Below are 23,817 nucleotides of genomic sequence, written 5' to 3' on the forward strand. Positions count from 1 at the left end.
ATAATACAGGAAGGACACCATATTTATTTATTTTCCATTGACTGGGTTCACTTCTCAATGGTTCATGTTTCACTGGGATGTGAAGATTCAGAATTAGAGAGCTGTACCGTGGATCATTATGTACCCTACTGTGTAGGAGCGCTGTCACCATGAATCTAGTCACCCCGTATGGAGAAAACACAAGGGGGACAGGGGAGAGATGGATAGAAGGGGAAAGGAGGTATATTGTGCCATGACTTTAGACAGAGAGCAAGAGTGAAGATGAGGACAGTGAGGTGTATCAGGAGTACCATCATATAACATGTTATTATTGCTATCAACACAGTAATAACTGCCGTCATCGTCAACATCATCACGCAACAGAACTGAACTCTCCGTCACCATCCTGTCCCCCTACCCTCCCTCTCCCTCATCAACTGCAGAGCTTTAGACCCAAGGCTGCTGTGGCAGTATAAGAACACAGCATGAAGTCATAATATGGTGTAGTCTGGGAAGACGTGAAGGCAGGTTAACTGTTCTTTCTCCTCGACTGGGGGACAAGGAATTCTGCACCAACAAACATCTCTTTCTAGCTAGATCATCATAGGAGCTGTCTACACTTGAAGACCAACATGGTGCAATTGTTGTTGTGAAAAATAATATAATACGATATAAAGTTTAGACGTCCTATTGCCAAAGAAGTACCAATTGTTTTGAAATACAATATCGTTATCTCATGGGGAAATTGGCTTGATCTGCATAGGCACAAATAACACAGACCAAAACAATGATTAGGTCTAGATAATAAAATCCTTCAGGATTAGCTACAAGACTAGCCACTGCTGTAATGAATATCACTTTTTGGAGTAGCAAATCATTAGCAAATATTAACTTTTATATTTTGTTCTACTATTCTCTTCTACTTCTAGGAGTTGCACATTATTAGCAGATATTAACTTGCTATCTTCTCTTCTCTTCCTCCCCCAACCCTCTCCAGTTCAACCCAACCCTGCAGTGTTGATGGGCAACCCCATCCGGGCGTTCTCGCCGCCCCTGGGGGGCACACCTGGCAGCATGGGCAAGTCCCCCAGTCCCGTGCAGAGGATAGACCCCCACACGGGCGCCAGCATCCTCTACGTGCCCGCCGTCTACGGGGGCAACATGGTCATGTCCATGCCACTGCCCGTAAGTATACTGCTACTGGGAATTGTAGTTGTTGTAGAATTGTAGTTTATTGTTGAGGAAAGACTCAATGTGTGGGTTTTGGTTTGAATGAATTGTTGGAAGTCTACTGCTTTGAGTCAGTTGGACGGTGTTGAGGAAAGAGTCAAATGTGTGTGCGGAGCCTACAGTGTACCGTACAGTCTTATGCATATCTATACTAGCACACACACACACACACTCACTCACTCACTTACACAAATCCTTCTGTTGGTGTTTGTTCTTGGTCTAAATGCACTGTTTGAGTTTAAAAGAAAACAAGAATACTTTTTGGGTGTAATATGATGAATCAGTTGAGGAAAAAACAGGGACCCCTTATGCAATACTGCATTTAATTCAGACGTGTCAGTTGGGCTGTGGTGTTATGCCGAGTTGTTGACGAAAACTCAGCAGCGCGTAACGATCGCTAATAGTGCCAAAATCCCCATAAGCTTGATTGCGAAATGTTCCTTTTGTGTTTGGGCCCTCTCTGTCTCCATTACTCTCATCTTTCTCGGAAAACAAGACAAAGAACATCACTTTAATTGAGAATAATGACTTCTGTTAATCTGAATATTTTCAATTCGGCCCGCGGGGTAAGATTTCACACTTGTTATTCCTCGTACAGTAATGGAAAGAAAGTTAACTCTCCATCTAAACCAATCTATGCTGTTTATTTCCCCATTAAACCATAATGGCACTTGGCTGATAGAATTAGCGTTTTTAATCAGGAGGATGATTTGACACGGTAAATGGCTGTGTCGGCACACGGAGGGGAAGGCTGTTTGGAAAATGATGTTCTCGTTAGATAGATGCCATCCTTTTTTCAGTTCTTCGCTGCACTAATATTTCATCATTTTGGGAAACAAACAGGATTATTTTACTATTTTCAGGGCCATTTTTCTTCAAATTTGAGGAGGATTTTTTAGCGTACTTTTTTTGTAAGCATTCTTTTGAAGATGCAAATATATAGAAATTTGTTTATTCTATGACCATGTAAACAATTGGAGAGCCTCCATTCCTTCACATACCAATGCCTTTTTTTTTAAACCTCTTGTGGAAATTATGGATGGATGTGCTTTGTTCAAAATGGCCTTTTTCTAAATGTTCATTGTATGATGTATTTCTGCTCACTGTTGTCAGTCAATTTGCATCCACTGAAATAAAGGGATATGTTTCACTCACCAGCCGACCTGACGGGTGGCAGTCCAACATCAACCTGCTCTCCCTTTCATAACCAGATAAATATTTTAATACACTGTCTGTTTCCTCCGACCTGCATCAGCCACTGTGCTTTTCACATAGACAGTCTGCACATCAGGGGGAACACTAGTCTAGACTATATTATATTTGAAAATATCTAACATGGTAATTCAGTGCAAAGCATCAAGGCAAGCTACATTCACTTTTCAACGCAGTATCTCATGCATATGTATTTTCTTGTCGGAACTTGTCAGTTGTAAAATGTCTTAAAGCATTTTACTAGAACGTCCATGAGAAAAATAGAATTTCGTAGACCCTTTATCTAAATTTGCCTAGGTACCAACATCACTCTTTTAGGAATGACCTGTTACCTAGACTTGCACTTTTTGGGGTCTACCGATATTTTTATAATTTATTTAACAGGGACAATGCGCTGTAATCCACATTTTTGAATGAACTACGATATAACCACTGGAATTAGCTAACCTACTTCCTGTCAACCCTATCCACTATGCTCTGACTAGGCATATTGTATTTGACATGTATTGATGTGTGTGCATTGATTTTATATTGACTCGTATTGATGTGGTGTCCAGTCTGTCCCCATCCAGTTGCCATGGCCCGGCTACCAAAACCGCTTTGCCATGGACCCACGCATCATGAGCCACCAGGCGGCCATGGCCTATAACCTGAACCTGCTGCAGGCCCAGAACCGGGGCTCGCCCATCCCCTACGGCGGAGTAACACACCCCTCCCCCTTGGGCATGGGCCAGCAGACCAGTCCTGACAAGGAGCTTCAGGCTGATTCCATCAGAAACGGTGTGTAGCAAATAAGTTGTAGTACTTGATTGTGGAAATGGGTAGAAACTGTGTCTTAGCACAGTAGCTGAAAAGGTGCCTGCATTTTTAACCCCTCAGGTAAAATGGACGGGTGTCCAAAGTCCGAGCAGAGCCGGCTGCAGACACCAGAGAGGAAGGCCTCGGAGATGAAGGACAAACAGGTACGTTGTTGTTGACTCGCTCTGTAGTCACGCTGTTGGTGCATTAACACAATGAGAAAAAGTCTCCATTAAAGCCTCTTTATTGATCAATAATTCAAATAATACATGATTTCAAAAAGGAGTTTTGCTTTACTCACACATTTACACAAATAAGTATTGATATAGATGGGTTGGTTTAGCAACAAAACCGACGTGTGTGTGCAACTATGGGGCAAAACAGACTGGGTTGGCTTGATTGTTGACAAGTAAACTGTATTTAGTCTCCAATGTTTATTGAAAACATAAATACATTTGCACAATGAGCACTTGTTTTCTCTCATACATCGTTAGTTGTTGGTTAGCGAGCTAGCGAATTTTAGCCATATTAGCATAGACGTGACATCAGTCAAAACACAAAACAACACATGCTATCAAGAACAAGATAAAACTAGCTGAAACAAGCCACCTACGATTCCCCACATGGCAGTTTCTTGTCATTGTTTCTATCTATCTGGCCATCCAGAATCACAACAATACACGGACTTCTGCCCCAATGAAGCGTGTGCATCGTTTTCGTGACATTGTCAGCTAACCCATCTATAGTTAATGAACTATTTAGAATTGATACATGGATAAATGAATACGTATCTGAATAAGTTATAGTTTAATTAATTCTGTAGAATTGCTACATGACTAAATGAGCAATGTGATTGTAGCCCTGTTCACACTGTTTGTCTTCACCTCCTCCAGGGAGAGTGTGATCCGGGCGGTGGCCGGGTTCTGGACTCTCAGACAGACGGACTGGGTTTCCCCAATGCCATGCTCCACCGCAAGGACAACTCAAGCCAAAGAACCCTCAACTACCACTTGGCACCCCCCAACCCGGCCTTTGCCCCCCACCCCGTGGGCCGGGCCTTCCCCCCACAGTACCCCGGCGTGTCCAGGCTCCCCTTTAGGGTGCCGCCCCAGCACCCAGGCGGGATCCCGGCCATGGGCCAGCCTAACCAGCATCACTCGGCCCAGCTCTCCCCAGCCTACGCCAGTGGCAGCCACAACCCCTCCTTCTTCGGCGGGGCCATGGCCTCCCACAGGGGTGTGCTGGAGACAGAGGAGGAGGGGCCAGAGGAGATGGGGAACTCCATGAGGTCCCAGATGGGCCACCAGGGGGGGCACCACCCGGCCCTGTCGCAGCCCAGCCGGGTTAACAGCTTCGGGGAGGACATCCAGGAAGGAGGCCTGGGAGACGGGATGGGTGAGTTCTACCATAGTTCAAATTCTACGAGTGCAACTTTAATTTTTTTTGTCCCCTCTAACCGGGAGGTTTATTCAAAGCAAGGGAACAATAATAACAACAAAATATCAAACAAGAATCTGTAAATGTTGAATGATAAAAAAAACTCAAGAAGCTAAATATCTGTAAATATTGAATACTCTTGTTATGATACAGGTAGGTATACAGGTGGAAATGTATATCTGTGTGTTGCATTACAGTCTGGGCTGTGGTTCAGGAGCAGCCAGTTTGGTCCACAGACGGTCCCAGAAGGCAGGCTGCAGGGCCATGTCCCGGTGCCAGTCCAGGTAGGTCCTGGTCTTGACCATTCTGGCCAGACAGTGGTGGGCAGACAGCTGCCTATGTGGGATGTCCTCCAGGAAGACCAGGATGAGGATGTCCCTGTGCTCCAGCAGCAGACAGAGAGTGGCCAGTCTCAGCTCCAGTGTCCACCAGTTACTGCGCAGGAAGTGACGTAGAGGCTCGCTGTGATGTTATCCACGGTGTCCTTCCCTTGCTGGAAGTCCCTGCTGTGCAGACAGAGACGTAGGAAGGGAGGCCCCCTCTGTTCCAGGTTGGGCAGCAGCTGTTCCACCACCCAGCGCTCGTCTTTTCCGCTGTACGACACAAAGGCATCATAGCGGTACCTGGGGTTGGGCCTCCGCACTGCTTCCTCGCGCCAGCCTCGGGCTATGTGAAAAAGGGCCAGCAGCTAGTCCCTGGCCAGCTGATGGAGCAGGACCACCATCATGAAGAGGAGCAGGCCCAGAGATGTGCAGAGGAACAGGACAAATCTCAGGTCCAGGGTACAGTTGGCCTCCAAGTACCTGCCGAAGTTCTGGATACCGTTAGCATTTTAGCATGTCAGCTCCGCTTCTCCGGCCTGAAACAAGATGACCTGGACTTGTTTTTGTCTCTGGGCCCAGGTGATTAGCCAAGCATTGTCACAGCTGCAGTACAGGTGAGGATCTGCGAATAGCATGTACCTCAGGCTGGTCAGGGGTTCTGGGAAGCTCTCCATCACGGTGAACACCTCATCGATTCGCGCTGCCTGAGGGGAGTGCAGGTTTCTGCTCAGGTCCTCCTCTAGACTTAGGATTCCACAGTCGATAAGGTTCAGGCTCTCCAGCCTGATCATGTTGTGGAACATGATGGCCAGCCCTGGCTCCAGGTAAAGGTCCAATTCTTCCAGCTTCAGATACCTCAAGTGCACAAGCCTGTTCAGGTCAGTCATGTCCATAAACTTGGCATAGAACTTTGAAAGGAAGTCAAACTCCTGCAGGGAGGGGAAGTACTTTGCGGCGAAGTGAGACCCACACAGGAGGCACTCTGTCTTGGCCGTGAGGCTGACGACAGACTGGAAGAACGGCCTCCAGCAGTCTTGGAACGACACGGTTGGCGCACGGAATTGAAGGGACAAGCCTGGTTTTGGGGTGCTGCCGCTGCCAATGATAATGGTCAGGTTGTACCGCAATGTGAAAATTGTCATATGCATCAACCCCTAACGGAAGATTCCACATATGTGCGTCAGATTTACACTATTCTCTGACTCACTGGTTGGAGGGAGAACGTTTCCTAAATCTACACTCTTTAGGGAAGTGAGGTGGATTAATGCATGAGCTTCGATGGCAGTCTCTATGGGGGTGCCACAGGGTTCAATTCTCGGGCCGACTCTATTCTCTGTGTATATCAATGATGTCGCTCTTGCTGCTGGTGACTCTCAGATCCACCTCTACGCAGACGACACCATTTTGCATACATCTGGGGCCTCATGTACAAAGACTTGCGTTGAATTCATACTAAAACATTGCGTACGGACAAAGCCATAAATGTGCGTACGCACCAAAAAAATCTGATGTATGAATCTCTGCGTACGCAGCATTCCACATACATTCTCTTTGTACATCCCAATCAACGCGAAATTGAGCGCACATGCACGAGCACCACACCACACCCTGTCTCCTCCCTCAATTAAATCAATTTAAATATGGTAATTAGTCCAATTTGGCAAAAGAAACCTGCAAGAACATGGCTAAAGCAAGCAAGAAACGAAATTTCACTGAAAACGAATTAGAGGTGCTACTATCAGAGGTAGAAACAAGAAAAAATATTTTATTTGGAAATCTGTCCTCTGGAATTAATAACAAAAGAAAGAAAAAAGAGTGGGCGAGTTTGTCTGATGCCGTCAACGCGGTGGGATCTGAGAGTCGCACCGTAAATGAACTGAAGAAGAAATGGTCAGACATAAAGGTGGAAGTTAAGCGGAGAACTGCTGCGCACCGACAAAGTGTGGGCAGAACAGGCGGTGGTACAGGGACCGATGAACTTGCACCCTTTGATCAGAGAGTTGCCTCTATTGTAGGAGACACGTTAATCTCTGGAATCGTATCCGCTGATGTAGGAGACTCGGATATACTACAGGACTGCCAGCAAGGTGACTCAGATTTATTTCCTTAACTTTGATATACATAGCCAGCCACCGTTTAATTTTTTAAATGCATGCAATATAGCAAAAGGTACACCAGAGATTTCACGTATCCACTGCTTTTATTGCAAATGCGTGTACCCATTAATAAGGAACAGACTCAAATTACTGTTAAGATGTGCCTGTGTTTAATTGGACTTAGGAACCGCAGGAACGTCCACTGGCACGCACTCAGAGTCCGCACCACCTGAGCAGCCAGAGCCCATTCAGTCCAGCGTCTCCCGTGTCTCTAATGTTCCCCCAGTGCTGAAGCCCGTCCATCTGGCCGTGTCTTGACGCATGCTGTTCTGGAGTCACAACAACACATTGTTAGGGCCATTGAAGAAATGAACAGTCACCTTAAAAATGTCACTGACGCACTCACAGAAATAAGCCATTCATTAAAAGAATTGGTCAAAAAAATGAACTTTGTGTCTGAGTACCATTTATATTGTCGCAATTACACGTTGACGGGCCTGAATGGCTTGTTGATTGTGCTGCACATATACTGGTCCTGGGTCAGGGTCATCTGGCGGTGCCCCCACCTCACCAAGGGGTATGCCATGCCTGTGCGCGACATTGTGCAGCACTCCACAGGCCAGTATGATGCGGCAAACCTTGTCAGGGCGGTATAACAGCATCCCCCGGTCCTGTCAAGGCAGCGCCACCGACATTTCAGCTGCCCAATCGCCCGCTCCACAACTGACCGAGTGCGGGAATGGGCATCATTGTATCTGCGCTCTCGGTCAGTTTGTGGGTTGGTGAGGGGGTTAACAGCCACGTCTTTAGTGGATAACCACTGTCTCCTGATGGGCAGTAATAATAATTACAGACACAAACATTTTACTTTTAGATAGAACCATACATTTAAATGCATAACTTACCAAGTAGCCACCCATCGCGCACCCTGCCAGCTTGGAGTCTCATCCCAACCATGCTGTTTGTAAGGATATATGAATCATGGGTTGACCCAGGCCACCTTGCCACAATATTTGTTAGGCGCATTTGTGCATCACATATAATCTGCACATTTATTGAATGGAAATGTTTCCGATTCACATATGCAAATTCGTCTTCAGATGGCGCCTTTATAGCAATATGTGTGCAGTCGATCGCTCCGATTACATTAGGAAAACCGGCTATCGCTGCAAATTGCGCTTTGATGTTTGGCTGGTCACCTGCATCGTATGGGAACGTTATATACCTGGTAGACAAGCGGATGATGCCGTCCCATACAGGTGGCATTGCACGGCTCAAACACGACTGGCTTATTCCTGAGCGGTCTGCCAGTTCTCTTTGGAAAGAACCGGTTGCTAGGAAACCAAGTGTAGTAAGCACCTGTAAAGGAACGGGTAATGCGTGGCTCCTCACTGTCTCTCTTTCCAAATTCGGACCCAACTCAGCGCAGAGCTCCAAGAGTATAGCCCTTGGAAATCTGAAACGGCTGATGAGCCAGTCATCGTCGTGGGCCAGAAAATCACCGTGGTCCCTAAAAACTCGTTCTCTCCGGATTTGTCCATTGAAAATGTCTTCTAATAAAGCCAAAGCTGCCATTGCTAGACGGGTTGTATCAATTTTCACATCCTTTATATATGTTCTTACTTAATTGCATAATTAATAGAATATTCTAATAAGACTCGTGTGACAATAATATGGCAAATCATTTATCAATTACAAATTATAAGCAATATCTGGCAGGTGCGATAGAACAGTTCGTAGTGTAATGTTTGCCACTTCACTTTATTGCCTCTATGAGTCGCCAACGGACAAACATCACAAAAATGTACGTACGCCAGGCCTGAAGTTTACGTGGAAGAACGCACATTCTTACGTTAATTTCACTGTTAGTACATCTGACCGTGAACGTGAAAGCTGGCGTACGCCGTGTTTTCGTGCGTACGCAAGATTGATACATGAGGCCCCTGGCCCTTCATTGGACACTGTGTTAACAAACCTCCAAACAAGCTTCAATGCCATACAACACTCCTTCCGTGGCCTCCAACTGCTCTTAAACACTAGTAAAACTAAATGCATGCTCTTCAATCGAACGCTGCTTGCACCCGCCCGCCCGACTAGAATCACTACTCTCGGCGTGTCTGACTTAAAATATGTGGACAACTACAATACCTAGGTGTCTGGTTAGACCGTAAACTCTCCGTCCAGACTCACATTAAGTATCTCCAATCCAAAGTTAAATCTAGAATCAGCTTCCTATTTCGCAACAAAGCCTCCTTCACTCATGCTGCTAAACATGCCCTCGTAAAACTGACTATCCTACCGATCCTTGACTTCGGCAATGTCATTTACAAAATAGCTTCCAACACTCTACTCAGCAAATTGGATGTAGTCTATCACAGTGCCATCCGTTTTGTCTCCAAAGCCCCATATACTACCCACCATTGTGACCTGTACGCTCTCGTTGGCTGGCCCTCACTACATATTCGTCGCCAAACCCACTGGCTCCAGGTCATCTATAAATCACTTCTAGGCAAATCCCTGCCTTATCTTAGCTCATTGGTCACCATAGCAACACCCACCCATAGTATGCGTTCCAGCAGGTATATCTCACTGGTCATCCCCAAAGCCAACACCTCCTTTGGCTGCCATTCCTTCTAGTTCTCTGCTGCAAATGACTGGATCGAACTGCAAAAATCTCTGAAGCTGGAGACACTTATCTCCCTCACTATCTTTAAGCATCAGTTGTCTGAGCAGCTTACCGATCACTGCACCTGTACACAGCCCATCTGTAATTAGCCTACCCAACTACCTCATCCCCATATTGTTATTTATTTTGCTCATTTGCACCCCAGTATCTCTATTTGCACATCATCTCCTGCACATCTATCACTCCAGTGTTAATACTAAATTGCACTATGGCCTATTTATTGCCTTACCTCCATAACTTACTACATTTGCACACACTGTATATAGATTTTCTACTGTGTTATTGACTGTACGTTTTGTTTACCCCATATGTAACACTGTGTTGTTTTTATCGCACTGCTTTGCTTTATCTTGGCCATGTCGCAGTTGTAAATGAGAACTTGTTCTCAACTGGCTTACCTGGTTAAATAAAGGTGATATAAAAATAAACTACTGGGTTATCTTCCAAGCTTCGCAGGCCATAGAAAACATGCTTGGTAATCTGTTACGATTTAGGTCTAGGAACCTCAATTGACCATGTCCATTAAATGTAAAGTCGACAATAGTGGTGATTTGATTGAGTGCTAAATCCAGCTGCTCCAGATGTGGGAAACAACAGAACTGCTCTGAGACACCAAGCTCAGCTTTGTCAAAAAGGGAAACTCATGTCGGTGACATTCTTCAAATAATGTATCAAGCTCAAGTTTATGCTGGCATGAAATCCAAAGCCAACAAGAATGATCGGCTTTATACCTAAGCAGTATCTGACTGCAGATGTGGTGTAGTTCCCGAATTTACAGTGATCTAATTCAAGTTGTGTGATTGAGAGTTTGAATACCGTCTCACAAACTGACTCGAAGGAAATGCTTTTCTCGTCAAAGGGAAAATAACCTAATCTGCTGATACCAGCCTGCAGAAGCTGTGTCTGTACCTCATCGATAGGGGGCAAATACAGAGATGAGATGTTTTCAAAGAATTGGAATGCTCCTTTTTCTAAACGACGTGCATTAGGGAATGTAAAAAACACCTCTTGAAGAAGGTAGAAATAAGGAAGCTCAAGAACAGCTCCTTTTTGTTTCAAAGCAGTTCTGGTGTCTCAAAATGACTATCCCGTCTGATGTAAAGTCTAGGCTCGTCAATGACTGTGACATATTGACAATCCTACATAGCAAATCAGAGAGCTCCTGTGTACAGGTGTTGACTGTGAGTTGCTTCAGAAGAGGGATCCCTCCCAATGTGTCCGGTGCCATCACCGAAAGACTGTAGTTATTAATAGACAGTTCCTCCAGGTTAGTCAGGTCAGTAAAGGTGTTGGATAGAAGTGATGAATTATACGTTTCTTCACCCTGGACAGCCCCCTGAAGGTCTCAGGAAGAAGCATGGGCAGACAGCCATGTATGTAAAAGCTCTTGAGGCAGAGACCGAGCGCCAGACTGCAGGACAGAACCTTCTCTTATCTCAAGACAGAGGGCATGGTAGTTTGACGGAATTATGTTGAGGTCGCATACATCACGGCACGTGGCACTGAGGTTGCCATATGGGCAGTTAGGGTGAAAGAACTCCCAATAATCAATAGTCTTCTCATAGAGGATACATTTTGTTACTTAACCAACCCCAGGAACCAACAATCCAAGCAGCAAATAGTCCAAACTGAACACAGAGCAGCCTCATCTTTCTTGTGAAGGAGACACTGGTTCAATAGAATGAGGTGGTGGTCACTCTATAGTTTGTCCAAGGAAATACATTTCTTGGCCAGAAACATTTCTTGACATTCAGTGACAAATAAAGGCCTGTGTACATAGAAGGAATTGCCTCTTTCCAACGGGACGAGACATTAATGAGATGACTTGTCCAGTGGAATGAAGACCTGGAGTTATTTCACTGCTGTGTTGTACCTGTGTATATATCCTCTTGATATATTTACTGTATACATGTATAGCTTTTGCTGCATCTCTGCAATCTCTTCCTAGTCTGTTTTTATATGGCTTGGGCCGAGAGGCTGTAGGGCACAGATATTATTGGGGCACAGTTATTATTGGTCACTTCTTTTCAACGTCCTTTTCTTCAGAATCCCTGAGAGGTGGTAGTAGTAGTGGGTGTGTGGTCTGTATCTTTGACATGCAACAGTCTGAGGTCACGTTTGCATTAACTGATGGTTCTGGGCTCTTTAGTGAGTGCCTCCTGTTGTTGTGGGAGATCCAGTAATCAGTGTTGCACCTCACTTTTTGTTTGAAGTTGAGGCAGGTATCACTTTCACATAATTATGCAAAAGGTCAGGTAATTAGCTATAGGGAAACAACGTTTTTGAACTTTGAAGGGTTCAAGTCACGGTTAATCCAGAGAAAATAGCGTTCGACTGAAATTCTTTATTTGAAATGGCTTTCTGAAAACAACTCACAGATTATCCACTAATTGAGTACAACAATACAAATATTGAAATAGTGCTACACTGTCGACTGAGACTTAAAAAAAAAAAATTTATTCAACCATTCTCTGAAAGGGGAATTTCAGTAAAGGGTGTTCCTGTTGATAAAATGCAATGCATGTTGGCATGAAGGCTTGCATCAGGGTAAGAATAAAACAGTTTATTTGTACTTTGCCTTCGAGTGGCTGAATTTCAGTACAGTTTGCGAAATATTTCAGAAAAACGAAACAGCTACCGACCTTAGACAAACTTCCAAGTTTTTTTTCACCCAGAAAGAATAACATTACACTGTCAACCTTATACATTCACAAAATATATCATCCATTCTCTGAGGAAAGGGAAAGTTGAATAAAAGGTGTTTCTTTATTAATAAAACACAACACATTGTGACACTACAGCATTCATCTGGGTTTAATTACGCAGACATATGTTTTTAATAATAAAACACCTTTTATTGAAATTATTCTCCAAAAGAGCCTATAAACATATTTTGTAGTTCCAGTTTGCTCTTTGTTTCACACACCTTGGTTGGGCTGTAAGGTAGCGACAGTAGGCTATGCCATGTTTTTAATCTGAGACTTTGACCGGGTCCAGAAACAACCCCTTGTCACTACCACTTCGATATTTGCATACCTAAAGACACTCGGACAGGCTTAGGTTCTAGCAATCTGGTGATGACTCCTAGTCTTCCAATGCTTCTACTACCTAGGCAAACACTTGAGAGAAAATACCACTCAAACTATCTTTTGGTATTTGTTTCATTAGTCCACTGTTGATACAGTCAGCAATTACGTTTTCAAGATATACAGCAAGTGTCACAGTATGATGCTTTTTGCATCATATGATGTGACACTTTCTGTATTTTGAAAGTTGTTTTGTACCCAACCATAATAATCGTACAATCTTGCTCTCTCGTCTCCCTCTTTTCCTTTACCTACAACAGACCCTCTAGCTCTGGAGGCCCTGAGCCAGCAGGCGCGGCTGGGCCAGTGGGGTGAGCCCGGGCCCTTCCTCCAGGGCGGTGTGGCCTTCCCTCTGCCCCAGCAGCTGGCCCATCTGGTCCAGCCCGGCCTAGCCCGCCCCCTCAGCTGCTGGCACGGGCCAACTGGAGGATGAGTGCCGGCATGGAGGACGAGGCTGGCGGACCGCCTTTCACCAGGTAACCTTCAGGGCCGAGAACGGCTTTCCCATTGTCTTGTTCTCCTGCGCGCTCGATCTCTGGCTGCTTTTTCCTCTCTATACCGCTCACACTCCCTCTTTTTCTACTGATTTGACTACCTTTGGATATTAAGGGTATGTATCCGTCTTCTCTCCTCCGTAGGTTCCCAGGGCTCCTGCGAGAGATGCCCCCCCAGGATCAGCCCGATCCCAGGGACCCGGCTGAGATGCAGCCCCCTCCCCAGTCCCGCCTGCTCCAGTATCGCCAGGTCCAGTCCCGCTCCCCGGGCGACCCTTCCTCCCCCTCGGCCGCAACCTCCAACCACACCGGCCCCTTCCAACCTGGCCCCTATCCCGGCCGAGACCCCACCAGCCACGAGCTGGAGCTCCTCAATAACCCGGGTCTCCAGCAGCACCCGGGGAACCCGCTCTACAACCCCAACGCCTACCCCCACCAGCTGGGCCACTCCACCACCCCGCCCCCGCAGGTCAAGTACCTCCTCCAGGAGGCCCAGTGGCCTCACGGCGGAGCTGGCGTGGCCCAGAACCACATGCTGGCCCAGGGCCAGGGCTTCCCCTACGGGCTGCCCGTCATGGCCCACCCCAGTAGACAGGAGCAGGTCCACCTCATGCAGCTCCACCACCAGCACCAGCAGCACCAACAACAGCAGCAGCAGCAGGGTCAAGGCCCAAGCCAGGAGCCCTACCACCCCCTCTCCCCCAGAACAGCAGGTGCCACCGCCCTTCACAATGTAGAAGAGGTAAGGACCATGCTCCATCCATGTGTGTGAAGAATAGAATTGCTGTGACTATTATACTAGTGTGCCCTGTCTGTCACAGTTTCATGTTAAAGTAAACTGTCTTTTCACCTCAATTCCAATGCTACATATTAGCACGGACGGGTACATGCAAATATATTTAAAGATTTGCATACAAAAAACATTTTTCTCACCATGACAACATCACAGGAAATGGAAGCTGTGACTTTCTCACCTTCTGTAATTGTCTGACCTAAAAATAACTGTGAGAAAAGGAGAGAAATGAATCAGTTAAAGCACAGCATATTGCTATAAAGCTCTCGGGGGGGCCTAACGCTGGGAAAATAATTTCCTAACCGTTGCCTCAACATTGCTAACTTTGTCTGAGTAGAAAGTTAAAGCCAGGTGACTATGAGGACAGGAGAAGCTAGGGCATATCATTAAGGATTCCTATGGGTGAAGGTGTGGTCCAGGGTTTGGGCGACCCTTGTCCTGGAGAACTACAGTGTGTGTGCAGGGTTGTTCATTAGGCACAAAAACGGAAGAAAACGTACAAACGGGCAGGGGCTACATGGACACCCCCGGGACGTGTAATAGGCGCTCTGGCAGAAGAGTGAATGAGTTGTGTAAGTGAAATTAGAATTTTGTGGAGTGGAATGGATTCACTCACACCTGCTGTTACTAGTTGACAAATAAGAGGAGCGCCGAGGAGCGTGTTGTGATTCCTACAGCTATGACATGGCACTGTGAGGAAAGGAATGGGGATGATCTCTCAATGTACCATGGGTGATTTTGATTTTTTTTCTCTCTCTCCCTCTGTCTCCCTCTCTCAGTATGAACCCAGGGGTCCCGGGCGGCCCCTCTACCAGCGGCGGATCTCCTCCAGCTACCCAGACGAGGGATCCCCCGCCAACGCCGCCGCCGCCACCTTGGCCCCGCAGCAGCCACAGCCCTGCCCGGCAGACCCCCAGGAGCACCCCCACACACACCAACACCCTCACCCCCACCAACACCCCTACGGCTACCCCCCGCCCGAGCTGTGGCCCGGTAACGGGGGTGGCCCCGGCCCGTTCCAGAACATTCCATGCAACGGAGCCAGCACACTCGTTCAACACCAACACCGGGACCTCCTAGGTACGCATCAGAAGCACCACAAATGACTTTTTAAACCATTATCAAACTGTTACGCTAATTATTCCGTATTTTATTGACTATGTACCTGAGCGAGGAACAGTGCAGATCACTGCATTTAAAAATTAAAATATATAATGGTTCAAGTGTAGCCTACTGCACTCAAATTGTACTTGGCAGTGCCTGTGATAACTCTAGCAGTGGCAGAGTAGTGACCGGTGACACTCAGGTGGGAGCCGGTCAGGTGTTCAATTTCTGACGGTTGTCATCAGGGATTGACCTGGTGAATACAATTTGAAGGCTGTTGGCTTGTTGGCCACTGTAAGGTTGACGAATCCGCAAGTTGAAATGCCTGTCGTGTGGCTGTCATTGTCAATGATTCCAACAATGCAAGCGTGACAAAAACAAAAGTGTCAGTTTTCTTCCTAAGTGTCCATTTGTTCTCCTGACATTGACAAGTAACCCCCAATGTATTGTATATTTTGGAAGTTGAAAGTATTCTCTCAACCCTAATTTCTCCTCTTTCCCTTCCTTCTCCCTCTTGTCCTTCTTCCTCCTCTTTCCCCTCATCCTCATCCTTCTTCCTCACACTCCTTCCTCCTTCTCCTCCCTCTCTCCAGTAGCTTCCAAGGCCCTGCGGCAGGCAGCAGAGGAGCAGATGAAGGCTGAAGCAGCAGTAGCTGTGGCCCAGCCTCCCGCCCACTCCCTCCAGCACCTCGGACAGTTCCCCCCTCTCATGCCCAACAGCAAGCAGCAGCAGCAGCAGGCCCCCCCAGAGCCCGGCCAGGGCCCGGGGGGCCCCCAAAACCCTGGAAAACCCCCCACCATGTCCTACGCCAGTGCCCTCCGCGCCCCACCCAAACCCAGAGCTCGCCCCGAACAGGTCAAAAAGCACAGCGACCCACTTTCCCTACTCCAAGAGCTCAGCATAGGAAGTTCAAACGGTAGCAACGGATACTATTCCTATTTTAAATGAGTTTCACCCCTTAGAAATACCCCCTAGAAAAATATAAAATAAAAAAAACATGTAAAATATAAAATAAAAATAAAAAGCAAATAATAGCAAAACTTTTGTGAAAAAGAAGAAGAAAAAAAAAACGGTACAAGTGCTTTTACAAATCGTTTCTATTGATAGTTTTTGTTTTCCGCTTTTTGTTTGGTTTTAAACTTTTATTTGTAACAGTCAAATCTTTCTTCTGTTTCACATATCTGACAAAAAAAAATAAAAAAAATATGTAAAACATAAGTATATATAATGGATTGCATTACTGGTATATATACATACACATTATGTATATATGAATATATACTTATATTATGTACACTTGTATATGTACGTAATGCAAAGAAAAGTCAAAAAAAATTATTTACATTTAATTACAAGATTTGGTTGACCACTTGGCTGCCTGTCTGTTTTCCCTTATTGGAGTTGGTTATGTTGGCCACTTTATGTTGAAGTTTTTTTTGTTTTCATTCGTTTTTTAATTTTGAGTGGACTTTCTATGTCTTGATTTTCATCATAGTAACAGGGAAAAAGCTAAGTGGTCAACTAATTTCATATAAAATATATGGAACATTGTATAGAAGTAGATACATTTTCCTCTAATCTGTACATATGAAGAAAATAAATGACTGAGTTGTATGCCACAGACATGTATCTAAATTCCTGTATCATGTTAGCATTTACATTAGACTTCATTTGGTTTGCTTTTGATCCTTAATCTTAGACATTCTCACCTGAAAATCATCTTCAGTGACAGATTAGTGCAGTAAATGGGATTCTTACATGCATAAAATAATGCACACACAAACACACACCGTTCAGAAAAAAACAATTACTTTAAAATTACTTTATGATAAATTTATACAAATGTGTTGGTTGCATGTAAACCCCCATTTCACTGGCCCTCTCCTCTCTTTTAAAAGATAGAAAAATATAGGATAGATAATGATAAGCATGCAGAGCCACATCGAAGTGAGGTCTACTGTTGTCTGATTCCAACTTGGAAAAACTAGTTTCAGAAAGAACCATGGTATGCTTCCTCTGCAGTTTCATCTGAGGCCCAAAGATAGTTGTCCTCCTGTTGGGCGAATGGCTTTCCCTTTAGTCTGTTAACCACTGTCTTTGCAGTAGGTGTATTGCGTGATGGGGTTAAATTCCAACGTGTTACATGTCAAATCACGTCGACCAAACATCTAATCAGTCAAGCAAAACTGCATATACAAAAAATGGTATGTGGTGAAACTTGACACAAAGTGCATATGTGAGTGGATGGGTAATGTGAAGTCTATTGAAAAGGCATAACTAAGGCATGGCTGCTGAGGGGATCTGAAGGTTTAGAGAGGGATCACGGCTAAGTTGAAAATATTTTTTTCATGTTGAGTGAGTGAAGATTTAGAAGATGTTGGGTTTATGTCAATTGTCTCCTTGCTTTTCTTTGACCCACTTCAGAGCTTTAAGGTCATTTAGAAAGGCTTGAGAAAGATCCTGTCACAAACTTTCCCAACATTCCCTGGTTTTTCTGAAATCCCGGTTGGAGGTTTTCTGGAATCAGCAAGGGAGTAAGCAACGAGGGAATCGTCCGAGTTGGAATTCTTCAACCAGGATTCCCGAAAAACCTGGGAATTTTGCAACCCTAGACTATTTTTGGACTTATGTAGGACTTCGGCCCGAAAGAAAACCGTCTGGTTTAGACCAGAACCATCAGTAACTTTTTGGTTCGGTCTTATCATCTGAGTTTCCCACATTCTTTTTCACCGATATTCCATGTACTCTTTGTGTCATCAGTGGACATCACTTTTAGCTACCAACCTCTTGCTCTGATTAAATAGTTGCTTAGATGACTGAGGTAACTCATTCTGTCTGTTTGCCCTGGCAATTTCCCAGGAAATGTAGACAGAAAGAAAATCTGCTTTTATTTTGACATCTCAAAATGTTTTGTTAACAAATAAATGCAATCAGTGTGGGTTATTTTAACCACAAAATAAAATAAAAATTCAGCCGTTTGTATGACTTTTCTGACATGCATTCCAATCATTGAGGTATTTAGTTTTTAGGGTGACATACACATATCTTGTGAGTGAAATCTATTTGCATTTTTGTAAAAGAATTAGCTAACAACCTTCATCAAGCTGTCCAATCTTTATACATTTGTATAGTGTGCACACTCAAAAAATAGATTTCCAGTAGGATAAAATTATCATAAATTATTGACAATGATTATCAAATGCACATTTGTGACTGATTTTGATTGACTTGGTAGATTTATTTTTAGTGTAAAAGCCACAGTTGTCACATTTACTGGAAACCATTTTATCTCAACTTTTCATGATTCATTTGTGTTGCAGCCTTTTCTCCCCAATCTAAAATAAATAAAATAAAAATATGTTAATGGTTTGTTTCACTATATTGTAATAAAATACCCTTAGATTCTAACTGGTACATTTATGTAACTATTTTGTCATTCATTTTAATGTATGAGCCCGTCAATCAGATTATTATTACTATTTTTTTTTTGTCAAACATGCTGTCACCTATTCAAGAAGCAAATCTAGTCGGAATTAAAAACATCCCTTAAACATAGTTGAAACTATCATTAAAAACATTTACGGGGACATCAGTTCATTCGAATTTTTGGTCATTGTTAACTTTCCAAGGTCCAGATTCAAGAGGTTGTGAATTTTTGATTCATCACAAAAAAAACATACTTGTAAATATGCATTTTCTAGGTATTTACAAACAAGGTTTAGGGAGTGCCTCAATTTTGTAGAAGCTGTTTAAAAGAAGAGGTATGCCCTTTTTAATTATGCAAATTCACAAAATCAACTCACAGAAATTGACATGGACCGTGTTGGCAGTCACAGCATCTTATAGTAATATAACTTTTTAAATTCATTTTTATAAGATGGTGTCTGGCTGCTTTTACGTTTTTTTGTTGCAGGCATATAAAACATGTTATTTTACTGTAGAATACTTATTTTTAAAATCAATGTTGCAGGAATTATTTGTCCTTTAAGTTTTTTTTCGCGAAATCAGTTTAAAATATATTTTCATTTCAGCTGTGCTTTGTGGTTCGACAATTATTTTTCACGTAAAACTGTACATTCATTCTGTGCATGCCAAGATGACCTGGCTTGTTTATATCCCCAGTTTTATCAAAAAGTTTGTATTGATTTGTGCAACAACAATACAAATATCATGTTTTTGTTCTATCCCTACAAAGTAACATTTTGGCATATTATTTGATGTGTACAATGACTTGTGACATTATAAACAAAAAACTATGATATTTTATTAACATGTCAATGAATTATGTAATGCTCATGTAAGAGTTGTTTTTCCTCCAAATTATTTTGCTGGGTGAAAGTTGCTCCCAGACTTACGGGGCACATATCTTTGCAAAGAAGTGGATATCAAATTTGAATCAGTTTTCCACAAATTAGTTGTTGGTTAATCTCTAAATTGTGCAATACTTATTCCTCACAATTTCTGCAGTCTCAGATCTGTATTTGCGTGAAATCCAAACCATAAGAGATTGAGCCATTCTAAGTGTTTGTTCTTAATAATCTTGTCCAAGAGTAAGTAATAGTAGGTCTGTGCTTGTGTCCATACCGCGCCTATTCAGACCTTTATTATTGCTTAGTCACTATCGAAATCTCAATTTTGTGCCGTGTCATGACTCGTGAACTGACTGACTGCATCGAGACGGGAGCTTTTAATTTGTTTGTTGTCAACAGAGTTTGAATGTCAGTTAGCCTCCACCCAGACCCAGTCACATATCATTGTGTAAATGGCTTCCGAAAGTTCCTCACGTTGCCTTCGTAAAACAACTAAAACAACCCTAACTTGAACGGACGGTTTTGTTGTGGGAGCAGCCTTTTGCCCAGCCAGTAGAGAGCACTGTGTTCAGCCTTTTGTAAAACCACATCTCCTGTTGTCATCCATCTTGTCTCCAGTCTCCTCTGTTTATGCCCCTCTTACAGTAAATCAATGGCACACCTGTTAACTGTTACCCTCCACTGGATCCACACGAGTGGGCTACATAATGATGAATATTTCCATTTCACTCTTTTCAATTCAATTGGTGGTGGTTATGATAAAGGATTTAGACTTTGTTTCAAAGGTTTTATTTTCTTTTTGTTTTGTTTTTTAAAATTTGTTTCTCTATTAAAGTGTTTTTATTGAATCAGTTACTCTCTTGTTTTTATTGCAGAGACATACTTCAATTGTTGGATTGGATGAGGGAGAGGTTTATTGCTCTGAGTGATTTCCCTGTGTGGAAATGAAGTGCACACCATGTGGCTCAATGTCCCCAAAGGGACCGAAGGGTTACGCAATTTACTTTACTCTCATTAAGTCGCTGGGTGTCTTGTGTTTGCCATTGAAGTTATAGCACTTGTCATTATCTCACTCAGAAGTAATGTGGCCCCTGAGGAACACTTACCCCCAACACACTGTATCTGTCTTAGGACCGGTTTATCCCTAGCAGTCTCAACCATTTTCTCCACAGGTGCATAGAACCCCTACCCTAGTGGTGTACAGTACCCCAACAGTTTGCACTCAAGACGCTCAACTCAAGACCCAAGGCCAATAGACTTGCGTCTTTGGCATTTGATGTTACTATTGGCTTAGAATCAACCGAGGCAGCTCTGACGTTTTTTTCTCTCTCAATGTTTCTGATCCATTCTCCATCATGCAGTTACTCTCTCTCTGCCACCAAACTAACCCCGGCTGTGAGTTTGGAATCTAAATTAACCCATCAAGGGAGCGTAGACTGAAAAGATCCGGATCAAAAGGCTGGACTCTCTGATGTGGCAAAGGACAGGGAGGGTGCTCTTGCTCATCTTTCATCACCCCCCTACACACACAGTGAGGGGACGCTTCCACAGACTCCTTCTTTCATCAATCCCCCCCCCCACACACACACACACCTAGTGAGGGGATGCCTCCACAGACGACTCCTTTCATCACCCCCCTACACACACACACACACACAGTGAGGGGACGCTTCCACAGATTCCTTCTTTCATCCGCCCCACACACATACACACACCTAGTGAGGGGATGCCTCCACAGACGACTCCTTTCATCATCCCCTGGGAAATTACCAGTTAACATGGCTTCGCTCTATCGACACACTCACTGTTCGAGACCCGAGTTTTCTGGATATTCCCCTCTATGACCATGCTGCAAGGCTTTATTCTCAAAACAGGTTTGTGTTCATTGGGACACGCAAAGGACACCTTTTTGCAACAGTAAACAAAATTAGCTTTTCTTATTGTGCAAGTCCAGGTAGTCCATCCCGTTTCTTCCGTTTGGTGCCTAAATGAACATGACCCAGGTGTCTTGTATACAGGAGAGAAGGATGAAAGAGATGCAGGAAGCTGGCTTTCATCAAAGCTAGATATCAGTGTTTTTATTTTAATTCGAAATGTATGGTTTTGTGGTTATCATAACATGTACACACCACTAAAGACAACCACTGTACTGTAATTCATCATTGCATACAAAAAGCTAGTTCTAACAGACAAGGACAGATAAGATGGCTAAGCAAGTTTTTATCTGCTACATTCATGAAGTCTTATGTAGCGTTTAAGTACCAAACTGCCAATACCTTTATCAACAAGCTTGTTTTGAGACATTAGTAATGTACATTTCTGTATCAAAAAGAATCCTAGTTTAACACTTCCACTGAGTAAATACAAAAGCAGTATCATCCATAACAAAAAGAATGTACCCACTGGGTTTTTACAGTACACCTATTTCCTGCCTGTCCATAGAAGCCAAAGATGAATGGTAGCAAGCCAGGGAGAGCAGTCCAGTTTAGTTTGGCTGAAGACTGGACATTAGGATAAAATATATATTAAAGCCATATACTGGATCTAGATGGTACATATTAAGGTTCTGAGTTTTTCCCTAATCATTTGAACTGAAAGCCCCTGAAAGTGTTGGCTACTGAGTACCTTGGGAGTTTTAAATTAAATGCATCAGACACTAACTAAAATAAGAAAGAGAAGAAATTGATACCTAACCTTGATTAAAAATAGAGCGCTCCTAAATTGAATGGGATCAAATAGTCAAAGAAATTGGGCTGCCATGTGTTCAGCTCTAAAAAGCTGGGGGGGGTTAGTGTTTGGTGTGCACCTGCTAGAACTGAACCTTTTCCAACATGGCAACCCAAGCAATCACTGGTTCAGAGACTGTTGGTGTTTAGCATTCTGGTTCAGAGACTGTTGGTGTTTACCATTCTGGTTCAGAGACTGTTGATGTTTATCATTCTGGTTCAGAGACTGTTGATGTTTATCATTCTGGTTCAGAGACTGTTGATGTTTATCATTCTGGTTCAGAGACTGTTGATGTTTATCATTCGGCATGGTATGCACACTAAACCCACCAGACAGCATTAGTTGTAGCTTCAACCTCTCTAATTTGCTGTGACGTCCATGTATTATTCTTATAAAAGTAAGTCCATTTGAATACTGAAAATAAATAATTGTCACTATAAATCTAGCATGACCGAAATTCTAGAAATCAAACGGATCATTTTGATATCACTTCTTTACATCACAATTAGTGTTATGTATGCTGTGAATATATATTTTTTAAGGAGTTGTAATAATATTAAATATTTAATCATTAAGTAATCATTTGGCATCTGATTCTAACAAGTTCCTGGGTTATCTTGAAATCTGCCTGAATACATTTGACATAAATTCATTGCAAGTGCTTGATGCACTGAAAATAACAGAAGAACCATCTCAGTTACAAATTGATTGCGTTATGTACAGAATTATCATACAAAACACAGAGTGCAGAAAAGGTGAATTCATAGGTCAAATGTCAATCCATTACTATTTATGCCATTAAATAACATGGCAAAATGTATAATTAACCAGGCTTCCATCCAACCATTTCATGCTGATGAATTACCTGACGCTTGAATATATCACGACTGGGCAGATGGAAACAGGAAATGCCGGTACAATGCCGGTATTTTTCATTCGGTACATTGGAATTGAACCACAAAAGTTATTTTTATGTGCACAACTTCATCACGCACAGCCTTTTATCAGCAATAAATCAGTTTGATGGATGGATGGATGGATGGGGGGGGGCGTCGACGACCTCGACTGCTCCCAAGCACTGTGTGAAAGAACCCTCTGGTTCCACTATATAACGGCACAAAGTTGATCTTGATCGTGATCTTATTGCTTTTAAAGAAAGTGTCACTCTCTTCCTCCTCTCTTCCCTCTCCGTCTATTACTCCACTTCCTGTTCAGCGTCCATGCAGGACTCCCAGGGGTTTTGGGGCATGCGGGGCATGGAGAGCAGGAGGAGGCCGAGGCCACTGAGGAAGAGGAGGCAGAAGCCAGCGCAGGCGCAGGCGAAGGACCAGGCATAGGAGTAGTCGATCCAGATGGTGTCCTCGCTCTCGATCATCCGCTTCACCGACTGACGCATCACCTCCACTGAGATGATGGCGCACAGGCCTGCGATTGGGCGGCGAGGGAGAGAGGAGGATGGGTTAACGATCATGACCTCCAATCACAGGTAAGCAGGTGAATCAGATATTATTTGTTTTTAATTTGTTATACTATATTATGAT

General features: G+C 43.7%; 2 protein-coding genes and 2 pseudogenes across 2 annotated transcripts in view; 1 reads left to right on the plus strand and 3 right to left on the minus strand.

Annotated features, from left to right (window-relative positions):
* Positions 1-20,397, plus strand: part of LOC121532542 (probable helicase with zinc finger domain) — a 66,327-nt gene extending 45,930 nt beyond the window's left edge. Inside the window, 9 exon segments of the mRNA XM_045209672.1 lie at positions 977-1,164; positions 2,979-3,201; positions 3,301-3,383; positions 4,113-4,614; positions 13,108-13,239; positions 13,242-13,323; positions 13,486-14,083; positions 14,914-15,214; positions 15,832-20,397. Coding sequence (XP_045065607.1) covers positions 977-1,164; positions 2,979-3,201; positions 3,301-3,383; positions 4,113-4,614; positions 13,108-13,239; positions 13,242-13,323; positions 13,486-14,083; positions 14,914-15,214; positions 15,832-16,187 — 2,465 coding nt within the window. The 3' untranslated portion in view covers positions 16,188-20,397.
* Positions 4,621-6,291, minus strand: LOC121533162 (annotated as a pseudogene).
* On the minus strand, positions 10,111-13,101 carry LOC123482323 (annotated as a pseudogene).
* Positions 20,398-21,596: 1,199 nt separating the features above from the next.
* Positions 21,597-23,817, minus strand: part of LOC121533161 (voltage-dependent calcium channel gamma-1 subunit) — a 31,068-nt gene continuing 28,847 nt past the window's right edge. Inside the window, exon 4 of the mRNA XM_041838964.2 lies at positions 21,597-23,701. Coding sequence (XP_041694898.2) covers positions 23,472-23,701 — 230 coding nt within the window. The 3' untranslated portion in view covers positions 21,597-23,471. The remainder of the gene's footprint in view (positions 23,702-23,817) is intronic.

This window comes from Coregonus clupeaformis, chromosome 30 (genome assembly GCF_020615455.1).
Source record: "Coregonus clupeaformis isolate EN_2021a chromosome 30, ASM2061545v1, whole genome shotgun sequence".
In the NCBI taxonomy this organism is placed as follows: Eukaryota; Metazoa; Chordata; class Actinopteri; order Salmoniformes; family Salmonidae; genus Coregonus; species Coregonus clupeaformis.